Source organism: Polyodon spathula, chromosome 19 (assembly GCF_017654505.1).
Source record: "Polyodon spathula isolate WHYD16114869_AA chromosome 19, ASM1765450v1, whole genome shotgun sequence".
Lineage (NCBI taxonomy): Eukaryota > Metazoa > Chordata > Actinopteri > Acipenseriformes > Polyodontidae > Polyodon > Polyodon spathula.
This window is the reverse complement of record NC_054552.1, coordinates 10,585,724-10,607,397: the sequence shown is the minus strand read 5'-3', so window position 1 is coordinate 10,607,397 and position 21,674 is coordinate 10,585,724. Positions and strand designations below refer to the sequence as shown.

The 21,674-nt window shown below is 37.3% G+C and overlaps 1 protein-coding gene across 4 annotated transcripts in view; it reads left to right on the top strand.

The window, feature by feature from the left end:
• The window catches only part of LOC121294959 (potassium voltage-gated channel subfamily KQT member 1-like), a 338,253-nt gene that overhangs the window by 201,425 nt on the left and 115,154 nt on the right, over nt 1–21,674 (top strand). For all 4 annotated transcript variants that reach the window (XM_041219215.1, XM_041219214.1, XM_041219213.1 and 1 more), the window contains 3 exons: nt 11,205–11,280; nt 15,512–15,606; nt 19,101–19,147. In XM_041219215.1, the coding sequence (XP_041075149.1) occupies nt 11,205–11,280; nt 15,512–15,606; nt 19,101–19,147 (218 nt within the window). The remainder of the gene's footprint in view (nt 1–11,204; nt 11,281–15,511; nt 15,607–19,100; nt 19,148–21,674) is intronic.

Genomic DNA, 21,674 nt, shown 5'->3' with positions numbered 1-21,674 from the left:
TAGTTTTGTGACATTGACTAGTTGCACTTTGAGTCAAGGGCCTGTTTTTCTGCTTTTTCTATTTTCACAGGTGAATTGCTCCTTTTTATAGTAATTGTATTAGATGGGCAATTTGCCCAAAGTGGAAAATCAGGCCTAAGGTTACACCATAAGAAAAATAAAACTGTTCAGTTACATAACAGTAAACAACAGAGACTCGTCTTTGAATCTTTAAATGAACCTTACAAATTGTATGCTAAATGCTCTGTAAGTTCAACAGTCATTTCAGTTCAGTGTAAAGACCTTGATAGATTTGGCTCTTGGAGTTATAATGGTGTTGTATTGATGTAGCTGTTGATTTATTTTCTTCTACCTAATGTCAATAGAAACTATTTTTAGAGAGCATTTGATTCACTTGTTATACCTCAATTGTACAGTTGACAAATGACATTGAAAAAAACGTGCAGGACCACCAAGCCCCATCGTAAATACATCGAGTGGTTTAGGCATCTGTGCCCACACTGGTCCCACATTGAAAGTTGCCCAGTGCTTGACAGACACCATTGCAAAAACAATTTTAGAAATTAACAAATAATCTGCCAGTCAGATGTTCAGCCTTTGGTAGTAAATTTAGTAATTAGGCTACCACCGCACCCAGATTCGTATTTCAATGGGATTACGTAGTCAGGGTTATTTAGTAAGCTCGGGGTCTCAGTGGGGTAAAATGATTATAAATAAATAAGCTGTTGTGCATTTATTTATGTGTCCCAATGTTTGTTGGATGCTGGTGTATTTCTAAGACTCCCCTGGGATAAGGCCTGAAAACATTATTATTTTTTTATTCAACATGATCCTTTGAACTCTGTGTTTCCAACAGTCTGATGTCCAGCGACAAGATTGGTTTTATAGAGCAGAAAAATAACAAACACTGAGCGAGGGCCAGCTTCACTTCAAAGGCAACCAGACTCCACTAGAAACAGACTTCAAAGCGCTGACAGACTGACACACCATTAAACTTGAGTGAACTCAGCGATTGAAAAATAAGATAAATCACATGTTTGCCTGATCCACAAAATGAGAACCGTAGCAATAGACCAAATCATATCTTTTATTTATATATAATATATAATAGACCCTGATATTGATGTGATACCACCATCTGAAAATTCTTTGTATCAGATGGAAATGACGTTTAAATTAGCCATACTGTTTAATTATTATATTATTATATATATATATATATATATATATATATATATATATATATATATATATATATATATATAGGAGAGAGAGAGAGAGAGAGAGAGTGTGAGTGTGTTGTGTACAGGGGAAACTGACGAACTTTTAGTCTGACGTTGGAATGTGTTGTGGGATATACACATAGATAGATAGATATATATCGATATTATAGATATATATATATAGGGCTATATATATATATATATATAGATACAACACATGCCACGTCAGACTAAAAGTTCAAGCAGTTTCAGTCTGACAGGGACATGTGAGGGGAGTAATGTACACTCTCTCTCTCTCTCTCTCTCTCTCTCTCTCTCTCTCTCTCTCTCTCTCTCTCTCTCTCTCTCTCTCTCTCTCTATATATATATATATATATATATATATATAATATATATATATATATATATATATATATAGTGCTACCCCATTATAATGTGGTTGTCAGGGTCCATAATTAGGAGACCACGTTATTTGTGTTTCGCCTTATAACTAATATTGCCTTTTTTACTCCTGAAATGATTTTCAATGCCCACAAGCCAAATATAATTCAATAACGTAGAGTGGAAAACAAAGGAAGGAGACGCACACAACTTCTAGATACTGAAATCCACAGTTTATTAGGATGATTATTCCCAGCCTGGGCCACACAAAACAGTCTTGCACTCTCGCAGCAGCATGTTCACACACCCGCTTCTCTCACTCAGAACTGCCCGCGCTGATGTGGGCATCCCCCTATATGCTTTCATGTTCCTGCCTCCCTGGATGTCACCCACCAGTCCCAGCTGAGGCAAGCTTACAGCTTTCCTGCGAACAAACACACACATACACAAACAACACTGTCCGTAGACCAGTCTTGCAACAGTATAAATCCCAGGTCGTTACAATACATACGGTATAATAGAAACTGCTATTCCACCAGTTTATACCACCCTTATTTAACATGTTGTAAACTGTAAATAAATAACACAAAATGTAAGTATTTTTTCGTACTTGTTTTGTAATATTAACAGACATTTTGCTTTTACTTTTAGAAAAAAAAATACAGTGCAAGCACAGGAGCTTTAGAAGTACAGTACTACAGTCAGCACTCACATATCCGACCCTGTGAAATGTTGACTTAAGCGACAGTTAAACACGTGTAAGGCATCGCAACCCTTGTATCTTTTGTGTTCCCTGAAAAATGGACAATATCAAAAATACATATCTGTAAGGACTGTGTTTTAAAGTAAGTAGGCTTTCTTTAGATGTACTGTATTGGTTTTGTTGGTACAGTACTATATTTTTAACAGAAGTAGTATTTTAATTCAGAATGATAGAGAGACAACATGTTAACTGTAATACAGTGCATGCTTTTAATTCTGGTATTGTAGCGGTATGTAAAATTTCCCATTAACGACCTAACAGCAGAATTAAATCTAAATGTTACCCATGCACAGAACTGCGTAAAACGTAAAAGGCAGTGCAATTTAGCAAAACCAAAAGATTAAAAAAATGTGAATACAATAGTTTCCAGAATTAAAACAGTATTCATAGTTAGTATTCAAAATTGCAGAATATAGTCCCTGATAAGGCTCTAATGTCACAGTTCACTTGCAAATGAAAATGCACAAAAGGAACAAAAATACATCACAGTATCTAAAACTGTTTAATGATTAACTGTTACATTACCCAGCTTGTCTTGTTCGCTTTGTTTTGGCTGCATTTGTGTCATGTGAAACTGGAGGAAGCGCCGTGTAACTGCACAATATAAGGCACGCTGATTTGGCATTAGAGTTAATTATTTATTTATTTATTTAAATGCGGGCTGTGATGGATATTCAGATAAATTGTAACATTGAAGAGATGGGCTTTGTATCAGAAAACTGGTGAGTCGTAAATCGCGTGTGATGGGTAAGTGCATTCATTTGTTACTGGGGATTGATTTTATTCTTAATACAAGGGCGGTAAAATGTGACTGACGTGTATCTGGGTAATGGATATCCCAGTGCTGATTGTATATGTCCCAGTTTTAACTTAAATGTGTTTAAATATGGTAATGTAAAAACAACAATAAAGGTTTTCTTTTCATTTTTTGAGTTTGAAATGGGAGCCAGGACCTTATCTTGTTATAACCGATTCTGCACTGTAACAGGCCACATTATAACGGGATAGCACTGTGTGTGTGTGTGTTTCTTTTGTATAGTAGGGTACTCTTTCCTTTACTGACATATCACTATCTGCGTGGCTTCGACTTTTAAAGTCACCCATTTCTCATAAACAAAGACAACACTGAAATTAATATATTATACAAATTATGTTTTGTTTGCTGTCGCCAAAGCAGCCAGTGTCAAGCTGTTGGGGAACATCTGAGTGTAAAAAGTCACATGATAGTGGGACTATATAGTTTTATGTCTTAGATTGGCTATCCAATGTGTCAATCATTCTGGAGTTGTGTAAGGCATTGCAAAATGATATGTCAAGGGCAGGGGTTTGCTCCGAACAGATATGCTATGGTTTGACTGTGTCACTAAACTGTGATATTGCACTGTTTCTAGGAATCTGGGACTAATTCCGTCCCGGAGGCATTTAGTCTGGGATCGGGACTTGATCTTTACATTTAGAATGTCCTGTCCATTTAGGGACAGGTGGTCATCCTAATTTTATATATACCAATTAAAACTGGACTCTGTTTAAAATATTTTATTCAGAAACAGCAAGAAGCAGACAGATACAAATTTAGCCATTAACAGTACTACTTGTAAATAGGTAGACAGTACGATCTGTAGTCTAAGGGATATATCAAAGGTTCTCTTGGTTTGATTGAAACTCAGCTATTGCATTTTGACAATTTACTTGAAGACCTTCTGTACAGTTTGTCAGTAAAGAATGAGGTCAGAAAGGTTGTGTAATTTATGGGGATATTGAATTCTAATAATAACTCTAAAATAATACTAATACAAATGAAATAGCTACAAGGCCTTGATTAAATCTACAAGGCATTAATCTCTTAATACAGTATCAACCCTTACAAAACAACTACCAATGGACCCATTTCTATTTAATATGCACATCATCAATACAAATGCAACTCACTCAGGAGCTGCTCTTCAGTACTAGTTGCGTGTCATAGACGTAGGCTAGATCAAATAGATGTATACATGAGCACTGCTGTGCATTTGCAAGCAAAATAAAAAGGAACTTGAAGGGGCAGGTCACAAGATAGCAGGCTAATACTTCCATAAGGACACTTTCTAGCCTAACTGGCATACAGTGCCTATAGAAAGTCTACACCCCCTTGAACTTTTTTCACATTTTATTGTGTCAGTGCCTCAGAGTTTCATGCATTTAAATGAGAATTTTTTTCCACTTATTTACATACCATATTCCACACTGTTAAGGGGAAAAAGGTTTTATTGAGAAAAAAATTATATATTAAAAATACAAAACTGAAAGATCATAATTGGATAAGTCTCCATCCCCTGGGTTAAAACTTGGTGGAAGCACCTTTGGCAGCAATTACAGCTGTGAGTCTGTTGGAATAGGTCTCTATTGCACACCTAGATTTGACAATATTTGACCATTCTTTACAAAACTGTTCAAGCTCTGTCTAGTTCCTTGGGGAGCGTTGATGGACAGCAATCTTCAAGTCATGCCACAAATTTTCGATTAGATTTAGGTTGGGGCTCTGACTGGACCACTCAAGCCACTTTTTAGCCACTCCAATGTAGCTTTGACTGTGTCCTTTGGGTTGTTGTCATGCTGAAAGGTGAACTTCCGTCCCAGTTTCAGCTTTTTTGCAGAGGACAGCAGGTTTTCCTCAAGGACTTCTCTGTATTTTGCTCCGTTCACTTTCCCTTTTATCCTGACAAGTGCCCCAGTCCCTGCCGATGAGAAACACCCCCATAAAATGATGCTGCCACTACCATTCTTCACAGTAGGGATGATGTTCTTTGGATTATGTGTATGTTGGGTTTGGACCAGACATAATGCTTTGCATTTAGTCCAAAAAGTTCCATTAGTTTTGTCAGACAACAAAACCGTTTGCTACATGACTACAGAGTAGCCTGAGTGTTTCTTGGCATACTGCAAACGTGATTCAAGGTGGGCTTTCTTGAGTAATGGCTTCCTTCTTGCCACCCTACCATACAGGTCAGATTTATGGAGTGCTTGGGATATTGTTGTCACATACACACTTTGACCAGTCTTGGCCATAAAAGCCTGTAGCTCTTGCAAAGTTGCCATTGGCCTCTTGGCAGCCTCTCTGATCAGTCTCCTCCTTGCTCGGTTATCCAGTTTGGAGGGACGGCCTAATCTAGGCAGGGTCTTGGTGGTGCCATACACCTTCCACTTCTTAATAATCGTCTTGACCGTGCTCCAAGGGATAGGCAAGGCCTTTGATATTTTTTTATATCCATCCCCTGATCTGTGCCTTTCAACAACTTTGTCCTGGATTTCTTTTGAAAGCAGCTTGGTGTTCATGGTTGAATCTTTGCTTTGAAATGCACTTCCCAGCAGAGGGAACCTGCAGAAACTGCTGAATTTATCCTGAAATCATGTGAATCACTACAATTTAACACAGGTGGAGGACTTCGGTGGAGGACTTCGATTAAATCCTATAACATAATTTAACATAGGGTGGACGCTAAAGTCCTAATACATAAAAGGTTTCATACTGATACAAAATCAGACACTTATCCAACCAAGCTATTTCAGTTTTTATTTTTAATTAATTTTCTACAAATTTCTATAATATGTTTTTCACTTGGAAGTTGTGGGGTAGGATGTGTAGATAAATGAAAAAAAAAAAAACTATTTTAATGCATTTTAATTCCAACTATAAGGCAACAAAAGGTGAAATTTTTGAAAGGGGGTGTAGACTTTCTATAGGCACTGTATGTGTGTGTTATATATATATAATTCATTGTTAAGCTACTTGCTTATGTGTAGAGTTCTGTCTTCACTATTACATGATTAAGTGCATGTATTAAATGTTAATACATTGTAACTACACACTAACTAAATCTAGTTAACATTCTTGTATTTTGAATTGTATACCAATTAATTAACATTTAGCCATTTTTTTCTCTCCTTTATTTAACTAGATAGTCACCTTTGAGATTAAAACCTCATTTACGAGTGAGACCTAGCCAAGCAGATAGCTGCAAGTCAATCAGACAACAAGAACAAATACACAATAAAATACAATTAAGACACAGGCAAATCACATTTAAAACAATAATAAAAATACATATAAGTAGTCAACTATCTAAAACAATTACAACTCTCAGTCACGAAATCATGCAGTTTACTCTTAAACTGCAATAAAGATATCTGGGTCTGCAGCTTTAGTTTGGGGCATAATAAGCATAATAATAAGCAAAGGATCCTTTACCAGCCTCAATACGCATATTTGGGATTTTAAAATGCAAAAAAGAATGAGATCTGAGGCTATGGTTATTATGGGAAGCTATAAGATATTCATTTAAATAGGAGGGTAATTTACATTGAATAGCCGTATATACCAGAATATACCAGTGCTTCAACCTGCATAGAGCCAAAGTCGTCCAGCCTGCCAAATCATATAATGTACAATGATGAGTATTAAATCTTGTATTTGTGTTGTACCTCAATGCTGCATGATATAGCGAGTCCAGTTTACCTAAAGTTGATGGTGATGCAAACCTATATACTGCATTACCACAGTCAGTTTGTGGCAAAAACATAAAAGCAATAGGCCACTTTTTTTTTTTTTCCATAGAGATATACTATGGTATCCTGGTTAGTAAATGAGTAGTTTCAAAACTCACCTTTTCTTTTTGTTTTTAAGAAAAAGAAAGAAAAAAATGTCTTGACATGAAATCCCAGTCTTTTGCATATTCAACAAGTTGTCAGGGAATATGAACACAACTCTAAATCAGAATTTAGTGACAGGGTAATTTTAGCCTTTCTTCTGTGGCCAGCAGTTCCTGTTATTTAATGCCCCAAGGGGCAACCTAATCCATTTTAAAACGGCCAAGTTAAAATATCACAGTAAAGGAAAGAGGCTTGGCTTGGGCATGACTCGCACGGACTGCAAGAATGTGTGAAAGGACGAGAATAACTTCAGACTGTGTTCAGTTGTAAACCGATGGCCTTGCTAGTGCAAATGATGAAAGATTTGATTAAACGTGAACTCCTTGGCGCAATTCCAGTGTTCTCCAATATCTCTGTGACCAGATGTTGTAACACAAATACCTGGAGTAAAGCCTACTAGCCCTAGGGAGCTCTGTCCGGACTGTCCAATCCCACTACTTGGGTGATTGATTTATTTGTTAATTAACAGTACCCCAGGATCAGCTCCCTGTTGGCTGTACCACATTGCTTGTGGGTGTTTAGACAAAAAGATGTACAAAAACAGCTGTAATTCAAATAAGGCTTGAATATAAATCATATAAATCTTTCTTTGGGGCCATGATGTTCCAAAGGGCAGATTGAAGAAGGCTCAATTTACTTGGCTTCTGAGGAGTTTTTTTTTGTTTTGTTTAGACAAGTGCCCAGAACTTCAAGAGGTAAAATAGTCTTTGTTTTCATAATGACTCTGGTCATGCCCTTTTTTTCTGCCCTATCACAATTGATTTGTCCCAATATTTGCTGGTGGTACTTCCTGTGTTACTGGTAATAGGACCCCACCTAAGACTTACACTTGCTGTGCTGCACATACAGTAGGAAACAACAGTGGGGAGAAAACTGTATTAGTTGTAATACTGTGTAATGAATTACCCTTACTGGCCCAATAGGCACACTGTTTGTGGGCATAAAAGACACTGACGACTACAAACCTGCTAAGAAGGATTCCCCTTAGCGAAACTGTAGCGTGTCTGCCTTAAGTCAGCAGTTCAATTCCAGACTGCGAAGAAAATAAAATATAATAAATAATAAATACATTTTAAAAAGTGTTAACTGGAAGTCAATGGGAAAAGATAGCAAGTGTTCTTATTTTTTTCTGACAGTGTTCGCCTGAGTCAAAGTAAAAGAAAATAAATTCTAGACAGCAAAAAGATCAACAGAAAAACAAAAGGGGCTCTTTTGAGAACTGTCTTATGCTAATACTATATGAAAAATTAAAAATGAAAAAGGTAATAACCTGTCTCCATGTATTTGATTAGTATCAAATATTTCCAGTACAAATGTCTGTTTCTCGTAAACGTTTTTTTAAATTGTACTTTTAATCTGATTAGTGATGGATCAATACATTTATTTTACAATAAATGTGCCATAAATACCAGCAGTGCTTTGGTGTAGTACTCAAAAGGGTCTCTTCTTTTAAGTTTGATAGGAAACAAAAATGAAAGGATGAGGACCCTTATTGATTGCAGCACCCTGACGAGCTCTCTGTTTTATTGTCCAATCACTAAATTACATGAAAACCGTTAAACACTTTTACAGTAATATATTGGACTTAATTCCAGGCAGAATGTATTCCAGATACATATTTTGGTAAGAATAAGGGTTTTAAGGCAAATCAAGCCAATATTAATCCCCATTTTGTATTCCTAATTGATAGTAAGTAACATTAATTATTACTGTTGGTCATGAAAAAAGGGAAGAATTTCAGATGTGTTATTTTTGTTTGTGGGGAAAGATAAGACTGTGAATTTGGGATATAAGTGTGTTGGGCAGGCTTTAATAGGGGTCAACATGATTTATAATTACATTAACTGTGGATTAGTTTGGCAATTATGTGAATTGCAGACAGGTGACTTTTAACCTCAACTACAAGGGATACTAATATGCCAACAAAAACAAACACCAAATCAGTCCTAAGACCTCAAACATGAAACACCTGTGCAGAGTCCCACAGTCGCTGGAACTGTGTCCTCAGGTAAACCCAATGGACAGTCGACTGCACTTCTAATATCTCATTTAGAATTCCTAATATGTGCAGGGCAAGCTCATGTTTGACTTAACAGAATGCTGAAGCTACATTAGTTAGTCTAACTACCAGTAAGTAGTACAAGTTCTATGTTTGAAATGTTTTAGTCTTTGTGTATTTTTTTAATTAAGATTGATGAATTGCAATCAATGAATGCATTGACATTTTGTAAAAAAAAAAAAAAAAAAAAAGTGCTGCTTTTAGAAAATTAAATTAGAAAATGAAGCTTATTAAAACTGCCCTTTCCTGTGTTTACAGAACTGTGAACAGCTAATCCAGTAATAATGGTATGATTTATTTCATAAAAATGGTGCTTACACAAGTTTTCAAATACAAATTACTTTTCAGAAAATTGTTTTCCAAAAACCCCTTGTATTTTTTTGTACCTGAACCCGTACTAAATGAAAGAAGCCACATACCCTACAGCATTTGTTTCAGTCCACACTGCTTTAACACGTCACAGATCAGATCTGACATAAATGAGAAAAAGAAAGTGCATGTGCTGCTTGGACTGCCTGGACAATTGTCACAGAACTTGTCAAATGATTGAATAGATCAGAACCTGGGAGCACTGGAGGGTGTCTGTCTGTCGACTGGATGTCTGTAGCACAAGCTATTGAGTTTATCGAAATCTGAGAGTATATGTATGCAATACATATCTATCTGTATGTCAAACATGCATGTGCATTCAGTGGATATAAGTCTTGGTGATTCAGCTTCACTTATCAATTTTCACGTCATACTGCTTATCCAATCGTGAAGAAATGTGGGGTTAACATGATCTAGTTTTTGAGAGTATTAGATTCTGGGTCATATAGTGAGGTCTGTCTGTCTGCACATTTGTCCATCTATATTACATTTTTGCACATATTTAGAAAACTGCTTATTAAGGGCATTAAACTTTGTATTATTGTAACATTAGTTAGCATAAGAAACAGGAGTATCAGATTATGTGGATAATAGATATGGGAGTGTCTTTATTTCTGTTCATCTGTCCATCTGTCACACTTAGTTTTCAAAAATTTACATTTTAAAAGTAAACATGTTTAAAGAAAGTGTGTATTTGAATATTTTATTAGATGAGCTCTTCCTAGAAAACTTTCTACAAGAGGTAATGAGATTTTAGTTTTCCAAACAGATCATGAACCCCAGCACTGGGTCCCAATGTAGTGTCGCTGTATCACTAGGAAGGCTTACTCCTGCCAGGCTACTGCTAATTAGCAGTGAAAGCAAAGTTTGCATGAACTCTGTCTTGCTATGGTTAAGCACACGGGTAGCATGTGCTTGTTTTGTTAATATGTGATGATTGGGGCAAATAACTTTTTCCAGTCTTTGTAAATACGTGTTGTTTTTTTTCCATATTGAGTCAATTCTGCTTTCCCCATTAGATGAGGTATAATTTGTCATCAATCTGGTAACACTCTCTAGTGTGGAATATAGAAATACTAAAAGAAACGTAATACATTCAATGACAAACACTCACTAGAAGACATTGTGTCAGACATTGTGACAGACTTTTATGATGTTTGCAATTTTAAAACATTTATTTTAGGTTTTTCTAGATATGAATTGTGTAAATTGCACAGGAATGCTATTTTAAATATTAATTCACTGAAATGTCAAACATTAGTTTGTCATTTTATGTGATTTTGTAGCTCAAGGTATATACTTAGTTTTACATTTAGAACATTTTTACTTTCAAATAAAATTGTTTTGTTAGTCATTTGCTCAAAATGTAAATAACATCTAAAATGGGTCAGCTGTTAAATTTTGTTAACACTTTACATACATGATCAAACTTTTTAAATAAATAAAGTGGTAATTGTTACAATAAATTATAGATCATAGTAAGACCAACCCCCCTATTAATGCTATATTTAGACTTTCTTTTAGTCTGGCTCTTTACTTATGCGTTCTACAAAGTTGGAAGCTTTCTTTTTTTTTTTTTTTTTTTTTTTTTGTAAAAGTGTTGTAACTCTTGCTAACCGAAAAACAAGTGAGTGTAATCAAATGATTTTGTAAAGTGCATTGTGTGCTCCCTTTTCACCTGGCTCACCTCCCCCTTTCCCTCTTTACCTCTTTCCCACAGACTACAAGACCAGCACCGAGCTGCCATTCGCGTGATTCGCAGGATGCAATACTTTGTGGCCAAAAAGAAGTTTCAGGTAAGTTGTGAATGGGAGTTTTGTTTGGTAAATAATAAAAAAAAAAAAAAAAAAAAAAAAAAAAAACTTCTCCTTGCCAGTTAAAGTTTCCTTTATGGAGGGAAGAAAAGCCCAAGCCAGCACAATTCAGGTTTTTGTAATTGGGAGCTACACCCACTATTATCTGTCTTGCTGAATGAAATGATTGTTCTGTCAATGGAGAAAGGGGTGGGGTTGTAGTCCACCGGGAACAACACAGGTTCCTGAAATTTAGCTCAATGTAATATTTCGACTAATGGCCATGACCTTCGCCCCAATCTGTATCACTGCTGACGTTCTGGTTATCTGTTCATCAATCAAATGCCTGCATTCGTTTCCTTAACCACTCCTATACAGCCTACTCACTGAAATGAGTCCTACAATACTGTTACAACTTCAAGTCCAGAAAAAGTATTGTGGTGAAATATCAGTTCTGTTTTATGACTGTACCCCGCTACATTGTCACGTATAGGAGCATAGAAAGTGTCAAAATGCGTCCATATGTAGGCTCAGCGGTGAAGTGCTCTGAATTTTTATTGCATTTGGAATGGCGGCTTCTGAAATACAATTAATGATTCTTATAGCGTCAACAAGATATAATACACAGGATATTTCTCCAAATATCCTGTTGGTAACAAAGGTGTGTTTTCAATATGTAAAAATGACACATAAAAGAGCAGCCTGGGTACAGGTATGAAATATCATAGTCAACGAATGCATTGCTGTTATTGTTTAAAATCAATGTGTATCTCATTTTCTGTTTCAGTCATTACATGCTGATGATTTTTTAAAGCTCAGAAGTTTTGCCTCGGTACATCTCTCAAATCTCATCTACTCTCCAAGTACAGCTGGTGCACCAGAGTGTAACCATTAACCTGTCCCCCTGCAACACTCCTTCCAGTGGATGTGAGAAATACAACATTGAACAAATACATTTACTTCCACTGGGGACTGCAGGGAGACAGGTTATTGGTTACACCTCTATAACTCACTGAAGTAATTTTTTATTTAATGTTATTGTAACAGGGAGAGATCTGTGCTGACTCTGCTGGCGCGTCCACAGGGCTGCAGGAAGAGGGCGGCAGTCGTCCAATAACTGCCTCTGAGTCATGGGAGAGGTGGGAGAGTGGGTGTGTGGACTTTCCCCCTCTCTGAATGGCTGAAAGGCGCGTCTTGGGAGATTGTTAGCCCTATAAATTAACACTCTGTTGTTTCCTCAGGTCTGCCCTGTTAAACACGCCGAGAGTGCGGAAGCGCTGGTCAATGACCGAGAACCAGTGGGAGAGAAAGAAACGGAGGTTCAGAGCGAGACATTGAGGGCGGGGAACCCTTGGGCAGACCCCTGATTAGTATATCAGAGCAGGCTAGTGAGCCAGCAGCTTAGGACGGTGATCCGGGTCGCACGGGCAGCGGCGACTGGGATATCGCTGCAAAGTGCAGCACCTTTTCTTTGTAGTTTTTGTTACTGTTTTATTTTCCCTGTTTCTTTGTGCCTTCTGTTTTGAATTATTGTTTCGAAGCACCTGCAAGGGTGCCGGTATTGTGTACCATCGCTTGGTATGCCCGTGGTTCTGTTTACCATCATTGGTAAATCAGACCACAGACCCACAGCGCCATCTGCGGGATTAAAGAAAAAAACAGCACCCTGAAATAAAACTGGGCACCTGTGCGGTGTTGCCAAATTCACCTGTCTGTCTCCTGTGTCAGTGAATTACCGACCACCCTTCCACACGTGGTGTCAGAGTGGGATTCACTGGCACTGCCCCAAGCAGTGCATTTAGAGAAGGAGCAGACTGATATACTAATCAGGAGTCTGCCCAAGGGTTCCCCGCCCTCAATGTCTCGCTCTGAACCTCCGTTTCTTTCTCTCCCACTGGTTCTTGTTCGTTGACCAGCGCTTCCGCACTCTCAGCACGTTTAACAGGGCAGACCTGAGGAAACAACAGAGCGTTAATTTATAGGGCTAACAATCTCCCAAGACGCGCCTTTCAGCCATTCAGAGAGGGGGAATGTCCACACACCCACTCTCCCACCTCCCCGTGTCACTGCCATGACTCACAGGCGGTTGTTGGACAACTGCCGCCCTCTTCCTGCAGCCCCGTGGACACGCCAGCAGAGTCAACACAGATCTCTCCCTGTTACAGTTATAATAAACAGATACATTTTTGGAAAATATAACCTTGCATGCAGAAGAGAATTTTTTTTAAATGTCTGCTTTTTTTGTGCCCATGCCTCTATAAGTGTCCCTTTTTGTATGTAAGCAATAATTTCCTTTTAGACATTTTGGGAAGTATGTCTGCCTATGTTTACCCTGTACTGCATGAAAATGTTAGTACTGCTGTAGTTCTGGATTTCCAAATGGCCCTCGCAAGTTTGAATCGCAGTAGACCACTAGGGTTTGCCTTACCTCTACCGGCACCTTCAAGCATGTGTCTTCAAGCAGTGTTGCTCATGCATGTGCCATTATACATGCCCGCAACATATTTACAAAATAAATTTATTTTTTCTCCCTGTTTGTTGACTCTGGTCAGATGTACAGTACTGTATAGCGAAGAGAGGGTCATCTGTAAACTATGTCTGACACAAACCATCCCCACTTCACTGACAAGGGTCTATTATTGCAAATAGGGTTTGTGCTCTTTCATCCTGTAGACAAACCAATAATGCATTCTGTAACTCATCAGTTATATATAAATCTGTAGTGTCCTACAAACAAATCAGTTTCATACTAAAATGTGATTCCATTTGGTAACTCAGTGTCTGGAATTCAAATTTAATTACATTTAAATTACATGAACAAGTGTATGCTTTCCTATTAAACAATAATTCATATTTAACTCTCACAATAATTATTTGTGAAGAAGGCCATGTTTTATACCCCCAATATGAGTCGATATTGAATGTGTCCTACATTCCTACATTGATGATTGTTTTACATGAATTCAATAGGAAGTATGTTGATTCACATTGCCATTGCCTGATAGATAATCAACGAGAGGTCCCGGGTCACCTATGTGTGGATTGCCTCGCTGTGGATCCGCAGTGCAAAAAATGACAGTGTCAAATATGTTGTCATACCTATCTGTGCTTTATAGTCTTACCCATGCTTTACCACATTTTCACTGTTTTAATATTGTATAAATGAAAACCCGCCAGCTTCATCCATCACTGAGCAATGAAGGGCCTGCTATTTGCATGCAGCCACCCCCCCCCCCCCCCCCTTTTTTTTTTTTTTTTTTTTTACAAACATCTAATTTTAAACAACCACATGCCACAGCTGTGCACATACCCCATCCATTGCCAGGGCGCGCTCATTCCCTCATTTCAATGAAGCTTGGTTGCAAATAATGTTTTTCTTGTATGTGATGCAGAAAATACCTGCTAATTCCCTTAGATTATTATTCCTGCCAATATACTAATGATTATAGGAATCCAAACATGTCTGGGCTCATGGAAAAGCTATTACCAGCTAGGTATTTGGTTACACAGGGGAGCTGGTTTACGGTTTAGTTACAATTCTGGTTACAGGGTCTGGTTGTAGGTTTATACTATAAAACACATTAACTTGTTTTATACACTATTTCAAGTGGGTTGGAGACTGTGTAATGCTACTGTAGATAACTAAGTGATGCCATCTCTTTAGAGGTGTTTATTTCATAATATATAAAATCCCACTTTTTTTACCCTAGTTAAAATGTCCGATTCAACTTATCAATCAGTAGGACTGAAGATCAAAAAGCAAGCTCAATTCCCACTGTCAAGCCAGTTGTATCTTTTCATCCGCCAAACCTAAACAATGGATGCTAGTGAGCCCTGGAGATGAGGGCCTGTCTGTCTAGTTTTATCTCCAGCCCACTGTTTCTCCCTCTTCCAAAGGAAGGCCAATGCAATGCTCCTCTGTGGTCACACAGCCAGGACAAAACTTGACAAAACTCAGATTCATACCAGCGAGCTGTCCAATATTGTGATTCAAGTTGTAATACTGGGAAACCTCATTTGAATTCAGTAGGTTTTTTATTTTTCTCTTTCAATGTGGCAATTGAACCCTTCATTAATGTGAATGGTTACTAGTAATTCAAGCTAAGGACAATGTTTGAACAGAGACCCGGTCAGGAAGGGCTAGAATTGTCCACCTCTGTTTTAGGTATGTGTATTTGGTAAAGCACCTGTTTCTGCAGTGTTTAACATGCAGTTTGTTTCCTTTCTTTTCTAGCAAGCCCGGAAGCCGTACGATGTGCGGGATGTAATTGAGCAGTACTCTCAGGGCCACCTCAACCTCATGGTGCGAATCAAGGAGCTGCAGCGAAGGTATTTACAAATGACTGCCCCTTCTGCTAGAGTCCAGCAGGAGGCCAGCCAGTGGTATTGCCAGGATTTTGTTTCTGGGGGGGTGGGGGGGTAGAGATTTTTGTAGATTGGTAATAATATATAAAAATGTTTCTGTAAGTACAAATTAACTACACTCCAAACTTGCAATGAACTCAAAATCATCATCAAAATTCACCTCACAATCACGTTTAGAAACACTACTATGCAGTTATCAAACATACAAATTAAATAACAGAAAGACTAGCCTACCTTACCTGATGTTTATATCCCCAAGTCCATCCTCCTGTTTTTCATTGCAAACTTATCGAGTACTATAGGTCTCAGTTTTATAACAGCCACTTAAAGCATGATTCGCAGGCGACTAAAAACCATGTGTCCTCAGAGTTGGTCAAAAGCAGTCTAGTAACCTCCCAGACGTGGGTTAGTTTTTATCAACAAAAGTCGGTAAATTCAAAATTAAATGTGATATTGTGGCCAGAGAATGCATTTTTGTGCATGATTTGTAAACAAGTTTCATTGTACCTTCTTTTCCAAAGGCTACGATAACCATTTCTTCCCTCGAGTGATATGTGTTTCTATACATATCTTCAAATGCACCGTTAAAGCATTCATTTTTTAAGAGACGCCAATTATATTTTGTATTTTCGCCCGCCCCCAATTTGGTTATGCCCAATCGTTGTGTTTTACTAAACTGTAGAATCTCAGGACAGATCATACCAATTTTAATATTATATTATGGTTTATGGCTAAAGTTGGTATTGCTTTGAGTCGAATACCCCTGAAATGCTACATCAATTGTAACATAATACTGACATGGTCGATTTGCACAGGAGTAAAAAGAACAGGAAGCCTGAGTTTGAAATTTTACAAAAGGTACATATGTAAAATAATCAGTGGACCAATGAGAACATTATCTGGGATAAAAAGAAGTGGATGATACGCACAGGACTACATTTCACAGATGTCTGTAAGAAATTCGAAACCACCTGTTTTTGTGGTGAATTTTAGTCCCTTGCGAATCAGGTTTAAGATTGCACATAGTTACTGGTACACCTGGTGGTCCCAGCTGGAAACACTGGTACTTGAGATGAAAATGCTGAAAATCACTGGTTTAAAGGCAGTAGGACAAATGAAAAAAAATCTATCATGTTTTAGTTCTTTTTTCCTTTTCCGGTAATGCTAGTATTAGCTGAGGCCATCATTTCTTTAATCTTTGACTTCGATGTCTCATCTCACGTGGGTTTGAACAGTACGTGCACACATGTTGCCAAATCAAAGGAGTCGAAAGCTGAATCTGGTATAAGAATGACAGGACTGTGCCCAATCACGAGTTTGATGGATTTATTTATTTAGTAAGTGTGCTTAGGCAGCAGCAAAGCAAAGCAAACAGCCCAGAGGTCAGAGCTTACTTTGTTTGGGATGGGGGTTTACAGTGTCGCAGATAACTGATATTTTTTTCGCACGTCGTTGAACATTGAATTTCGAGGGGTTAAAGCCCCTAAAACCACTCCCCTAACTACGCAACTGGGACCAGCTTAATTGAAGTACCAGAGCAGTTACACATTAAAAATAGTTTTATATACCAGTAAAAGTAGCGAAGGATTTGCTGTGATCACTAACCTATACATTAGACCCAATGGCGTACATGTTAACATTTAGAGGGGTGGCGTACAATTGGCCGAGCACTGCCTGGGGAGGGACAGCTTAGGTCAGCCAGGGTGTCCTCGGCTCACCACGCACCAGTGACCCCTATAGACTGGCTGGGCACCTGCGGGCCTGCCTGGAAGCGGCCCAGAGCTGTTATGTCCTTTGGGGAGAAAACGGGGTAAAAAACAATTGCAGATTCCAAAAAAAACAAAAAAACTTCAGCTAAGTCCCTTGAGTCTAAATGACTTGCAGAACAATCTAGTCATCAATCACCACACAACACAGGCAAAAGAGCATATTTAATTTAACATTTGAATTACTGACTTAATTATAAACCTTCATTTTACAGTCATGAAGTGTTGCATATTGCAATGAAAGGGATTATACGGTATGCATTTGGTGTAGATCCTCATCCTTTAGACAACACCATCTGTTTGATTCAAGAGTTCAGCGAGTTGGTTCAGTTCATCTATTTATTTATTTTAGCATTTCTAATATCTGTAACCTGGTCGACACACTGTTGCATTTGATTAATGTTATAACTCTGCTATCTGGCTCAGCACCATTCCCACATGTGCTGCACACATGGCAACTGCTGGAGGGTGATAACAGTTTACTGAAAAATAATGTGAGTGCTGGAATGAAAAGGAGCCTAATTCGATGCTGTGATAATTTTTTTTTTCTTGGGGTTAGGTGGCAGTGTGAGTTTATGCACAATTAATAACATCTCTGCCTTAAGAAACGTGTGAATCCTAACCAACACTTTAATGCTGAACATTGTTCCTGTCTCTTAGTCAGTTTGTAAATGCTAACACTGCATAACATACCAACACAACACACAGTTTGTTTTGTTATCCAGTACTGTATAAAAATCCGCTATAAGGATATTGGTGCCATCACTTAAAATTAAAACCTAGGGCTATTCATAATTCATTTTTTCAAACAAGTCAAACATCCCAGTGAATGAGACTGGTTAAGTCCCTTGCTGTTTTAGTAAGTATGGTGCTAGAATGAAGGATTGGCATGATGAAACTGCACTGAAGCCATATTCCTTAAAATAGTTCTGATGTAGTTTCTGGAACAGAAGAAAACCTATTCACAAGATCAAAGGGCAGTAAAGCGAACGCGAGCCCAGTGGAATATTGTTCTAAACAAACAGATCAATCAGAAAAGGGAAGCAGTTGCACTAGACACTCAGGGCAGGCTTGGCATGCATTTACCACAATGACGGAGCGTGTCTTTTATTCTGTATTAACTTCACAGTAGAATCCACTGTTACCAGCACTCAGGGAATGAAGGATATTATAGACTTTGAAACTGACTTCCAATGATTTAATGTATGTATTAATACAATCTCTACCTCTTTAACACAAGGAATATTATTACCTAAACAAACAAAGCCAGGCTAGCTGTGTTTAACCCTTTAAATTCCCACCATTGGATCTTTGTCTTTTACAGAAGCCATGAGCCCTGTTGTGAGTTTGGCTGCCCAGTCACAGTTTGTGTGGTGTTTGTCTACTTTAGTTATCTTCCTGTAATAATGATTTGTAATGGACTTTGTGAGGTCTTGTATTTAAGCAGGTTATTTGACTATATTCTGGGGGCTTGGGTTTGAATCCCCAAGTGAAATTAAAGTGGTCTCAGCTTACCCTTCACCACAACTGTCTGTCTCTGGACTGAGCTGCAGACAGTGTTGTGTTCAGGTCAGGATTGAGATGGAATTGCTTCATAGCACGGTACCAGGCTATAGCCACTGCTATTAACCATCTACTTTCAGTCATAGTTAAACATTAATTATATCAGTGTTCTGTTTTTCTTCTGTACAGACTGGACCAGTCCTTAGGAAAGCCCTCCCTGTTTCAATCTGCCTCAGGTAAACCTATTTTTTAAATCTATTATTATTATTATTATTATTATTATTATTATTATTATTATTATTATTACATCATTAATTCCCATCATTGTTCTTCTGCTTGAATTTGAACACAGCTGTTAAGTGCATTGTTGGTACATGATACTGAAATGCTTGCGCCTTGTCAATAGCAAGGTACAGATATGCAAATATATACTATACGAGTCCATACAAATAATGCACAATTTTTTGTTGAAATATGAAGAAAAATCTGGAAGGCAAGAAACTGAAATAAAAATAGACATTAATGATAATAATAATACACTTACGCATTATTATCTTAAGATTATTATCTTAAGATGTTTATATAATAATAATATATAATATTATTATCAATCTTATTATAATTGTATTAGCTAAATCTTAATATAATTGTATTAGCTATGTTATTATATACAGTATCAAAACAAAATCTTAGAAATTAGAGGTGGCCAAATGAGGCAGAAATTATAGTTGCACCCCCCTAGTGGACATTTCTAAAACAACAACCCTTCAAAAATACAGCTTTTAGGAGTCTTTTCAGAAGCAGTAGATTGATAGGGGTAAGGAGTTAGTAAGCCAGTAAATGAAGCTCTACAGAGAGTCATACAAAGCACACATTCTGGATTATTTTAAATAAATTACAATTCAAGTTTCGTTCAGTATTTCTAATTCAGCGTTTTTGAGTGTTTAATAGTTATGGAAGAACATACACAAGAAGATATAAACAGGTAAGAAATATTGAAGTAGTGTATACCTTTAGCCGAAATCTGCTTTCTTGTACTTTTTTAATTTAAAACAATTGCTAGCATTAGTAAACTTTCTTTACAGGTAGAGTGTTTGGAAACATACCCTAAAGCCCAGACCTCCCTGGATATAGTCAGGAATGGTGTTATTTTATATTTCCCTTATTATTGTATGAAACTAATAGCCTTCCTATTATGCACATATACCAGTTGGAATTTCATAAGATTTTAATGGACTGAGTTAAACTATTCAGTCCTGGCATTTAGGATTCTACTGACCAACTCAAATCAAGCGCAAAGCTAAGTAAAGTTAGAAATGGATTTGTTTTAAAAATTAAATAACTAATTATGGAAGCAGCAGGACCACTTAGAATGATTGCAAACGTAATAAAATTAAGGGAAATGTAAAAAGGTGCATAAAATTAAATGTGAAGCTACTTATGGATATGGAATCAAACATATATATCCATTACAAGCTTTTTTTCATTAAGTATTGAATCCTAATAAATCAAAGCTGATGGACAATGTTCTGCACACTTACTCCACGCACACAGACACAGACGGAGTGCTGGCACCCACCATGAAAAATGACCTCGCTATCTGGTTAAAAAATGTTGACCCCAAAGCTGATTCATAATTATTAAAATGAATAAGATTTGTGTGTTATTATTTCTAAATGGCTTTCATGGACACCCTCCTCAATTTTACAAGACTAGACTATTTTCCTATTGCATTATTTGAAGTTGCAATGCTAGTCTTGAGTTTACATGTGGATTTTTTTTACTGAAGCTAATTGCTTAACATGCTTATGATTTAAGCAAAGAGTGAAGTGCAGTCTTTAAGACATTATTAAACAGTTTGATAATCATGAAAGTGTTCTAGAATATTGGTTTCTATAACAATATTCATCACAAACATCTAACTATTTAATCAGAACACATTTTCTTAAAGAACAGTTGTTTAAATAATTTATGAAGCATGTGCATAAGGCCCCATTATCTCAAACATGAATTAAGATGGAATTATGTAAACCAGTGTCACTTCTCAATACGTTTGTATAAGGTACCAGCCAACGCATGGCATCTCAGGATAAAGGAAAAACAGGAAATTAAATTCTTCAAGTTGAAAGTTCAAAACTGTGATGCACTGACTTTCGATAATTTCCTTTGTTGTTGAAATGAATCTCAGTTTGAACATATCCGTCCCGAACCAGTTTCTGCCGACTTTGGATTCTGTAGCTGTGCCCTGCTCATGAACTCTGGAGCTGTCAAGCCGAGTGCTTGCTAACTGTTTCAACTTTCCAACTGTTCATGTTTCCAAAGATCACACCAAATGCATTTCTCTCTGAGAGAGAGGTGGCTAAAGTAGCAGGGAAGCACAACAATACTCATGCTTTCATTAATAGATGCACAGGATTAACATCATTTCTGTATAATGAAAATGCAATTTCTTCAGCGACAGTTTGAAGTTGTTATTTGTAACCACCTACTGCTGCAAGTAGACGTACTAGTATGCTTGTTTCACACAAACCGAGTCAAATAGTAGCAAAGAGAGGAAAAAAGTAAAACCTTTGGTCAGTGTTTTCAAACTGGACTGTCAGGAAGCTTTGTTGTAAAGTGCACAGGAAATAAAACTGCATGAGTTGATTATTGGTATGGAATCAAACATATATATCCATTACAAGCTTTTTTTCATTAAGTATTGAATCCTAATAAATCAAAGCTGATGGACAATGTTCTGCACACTTACTCCATGCACACAGA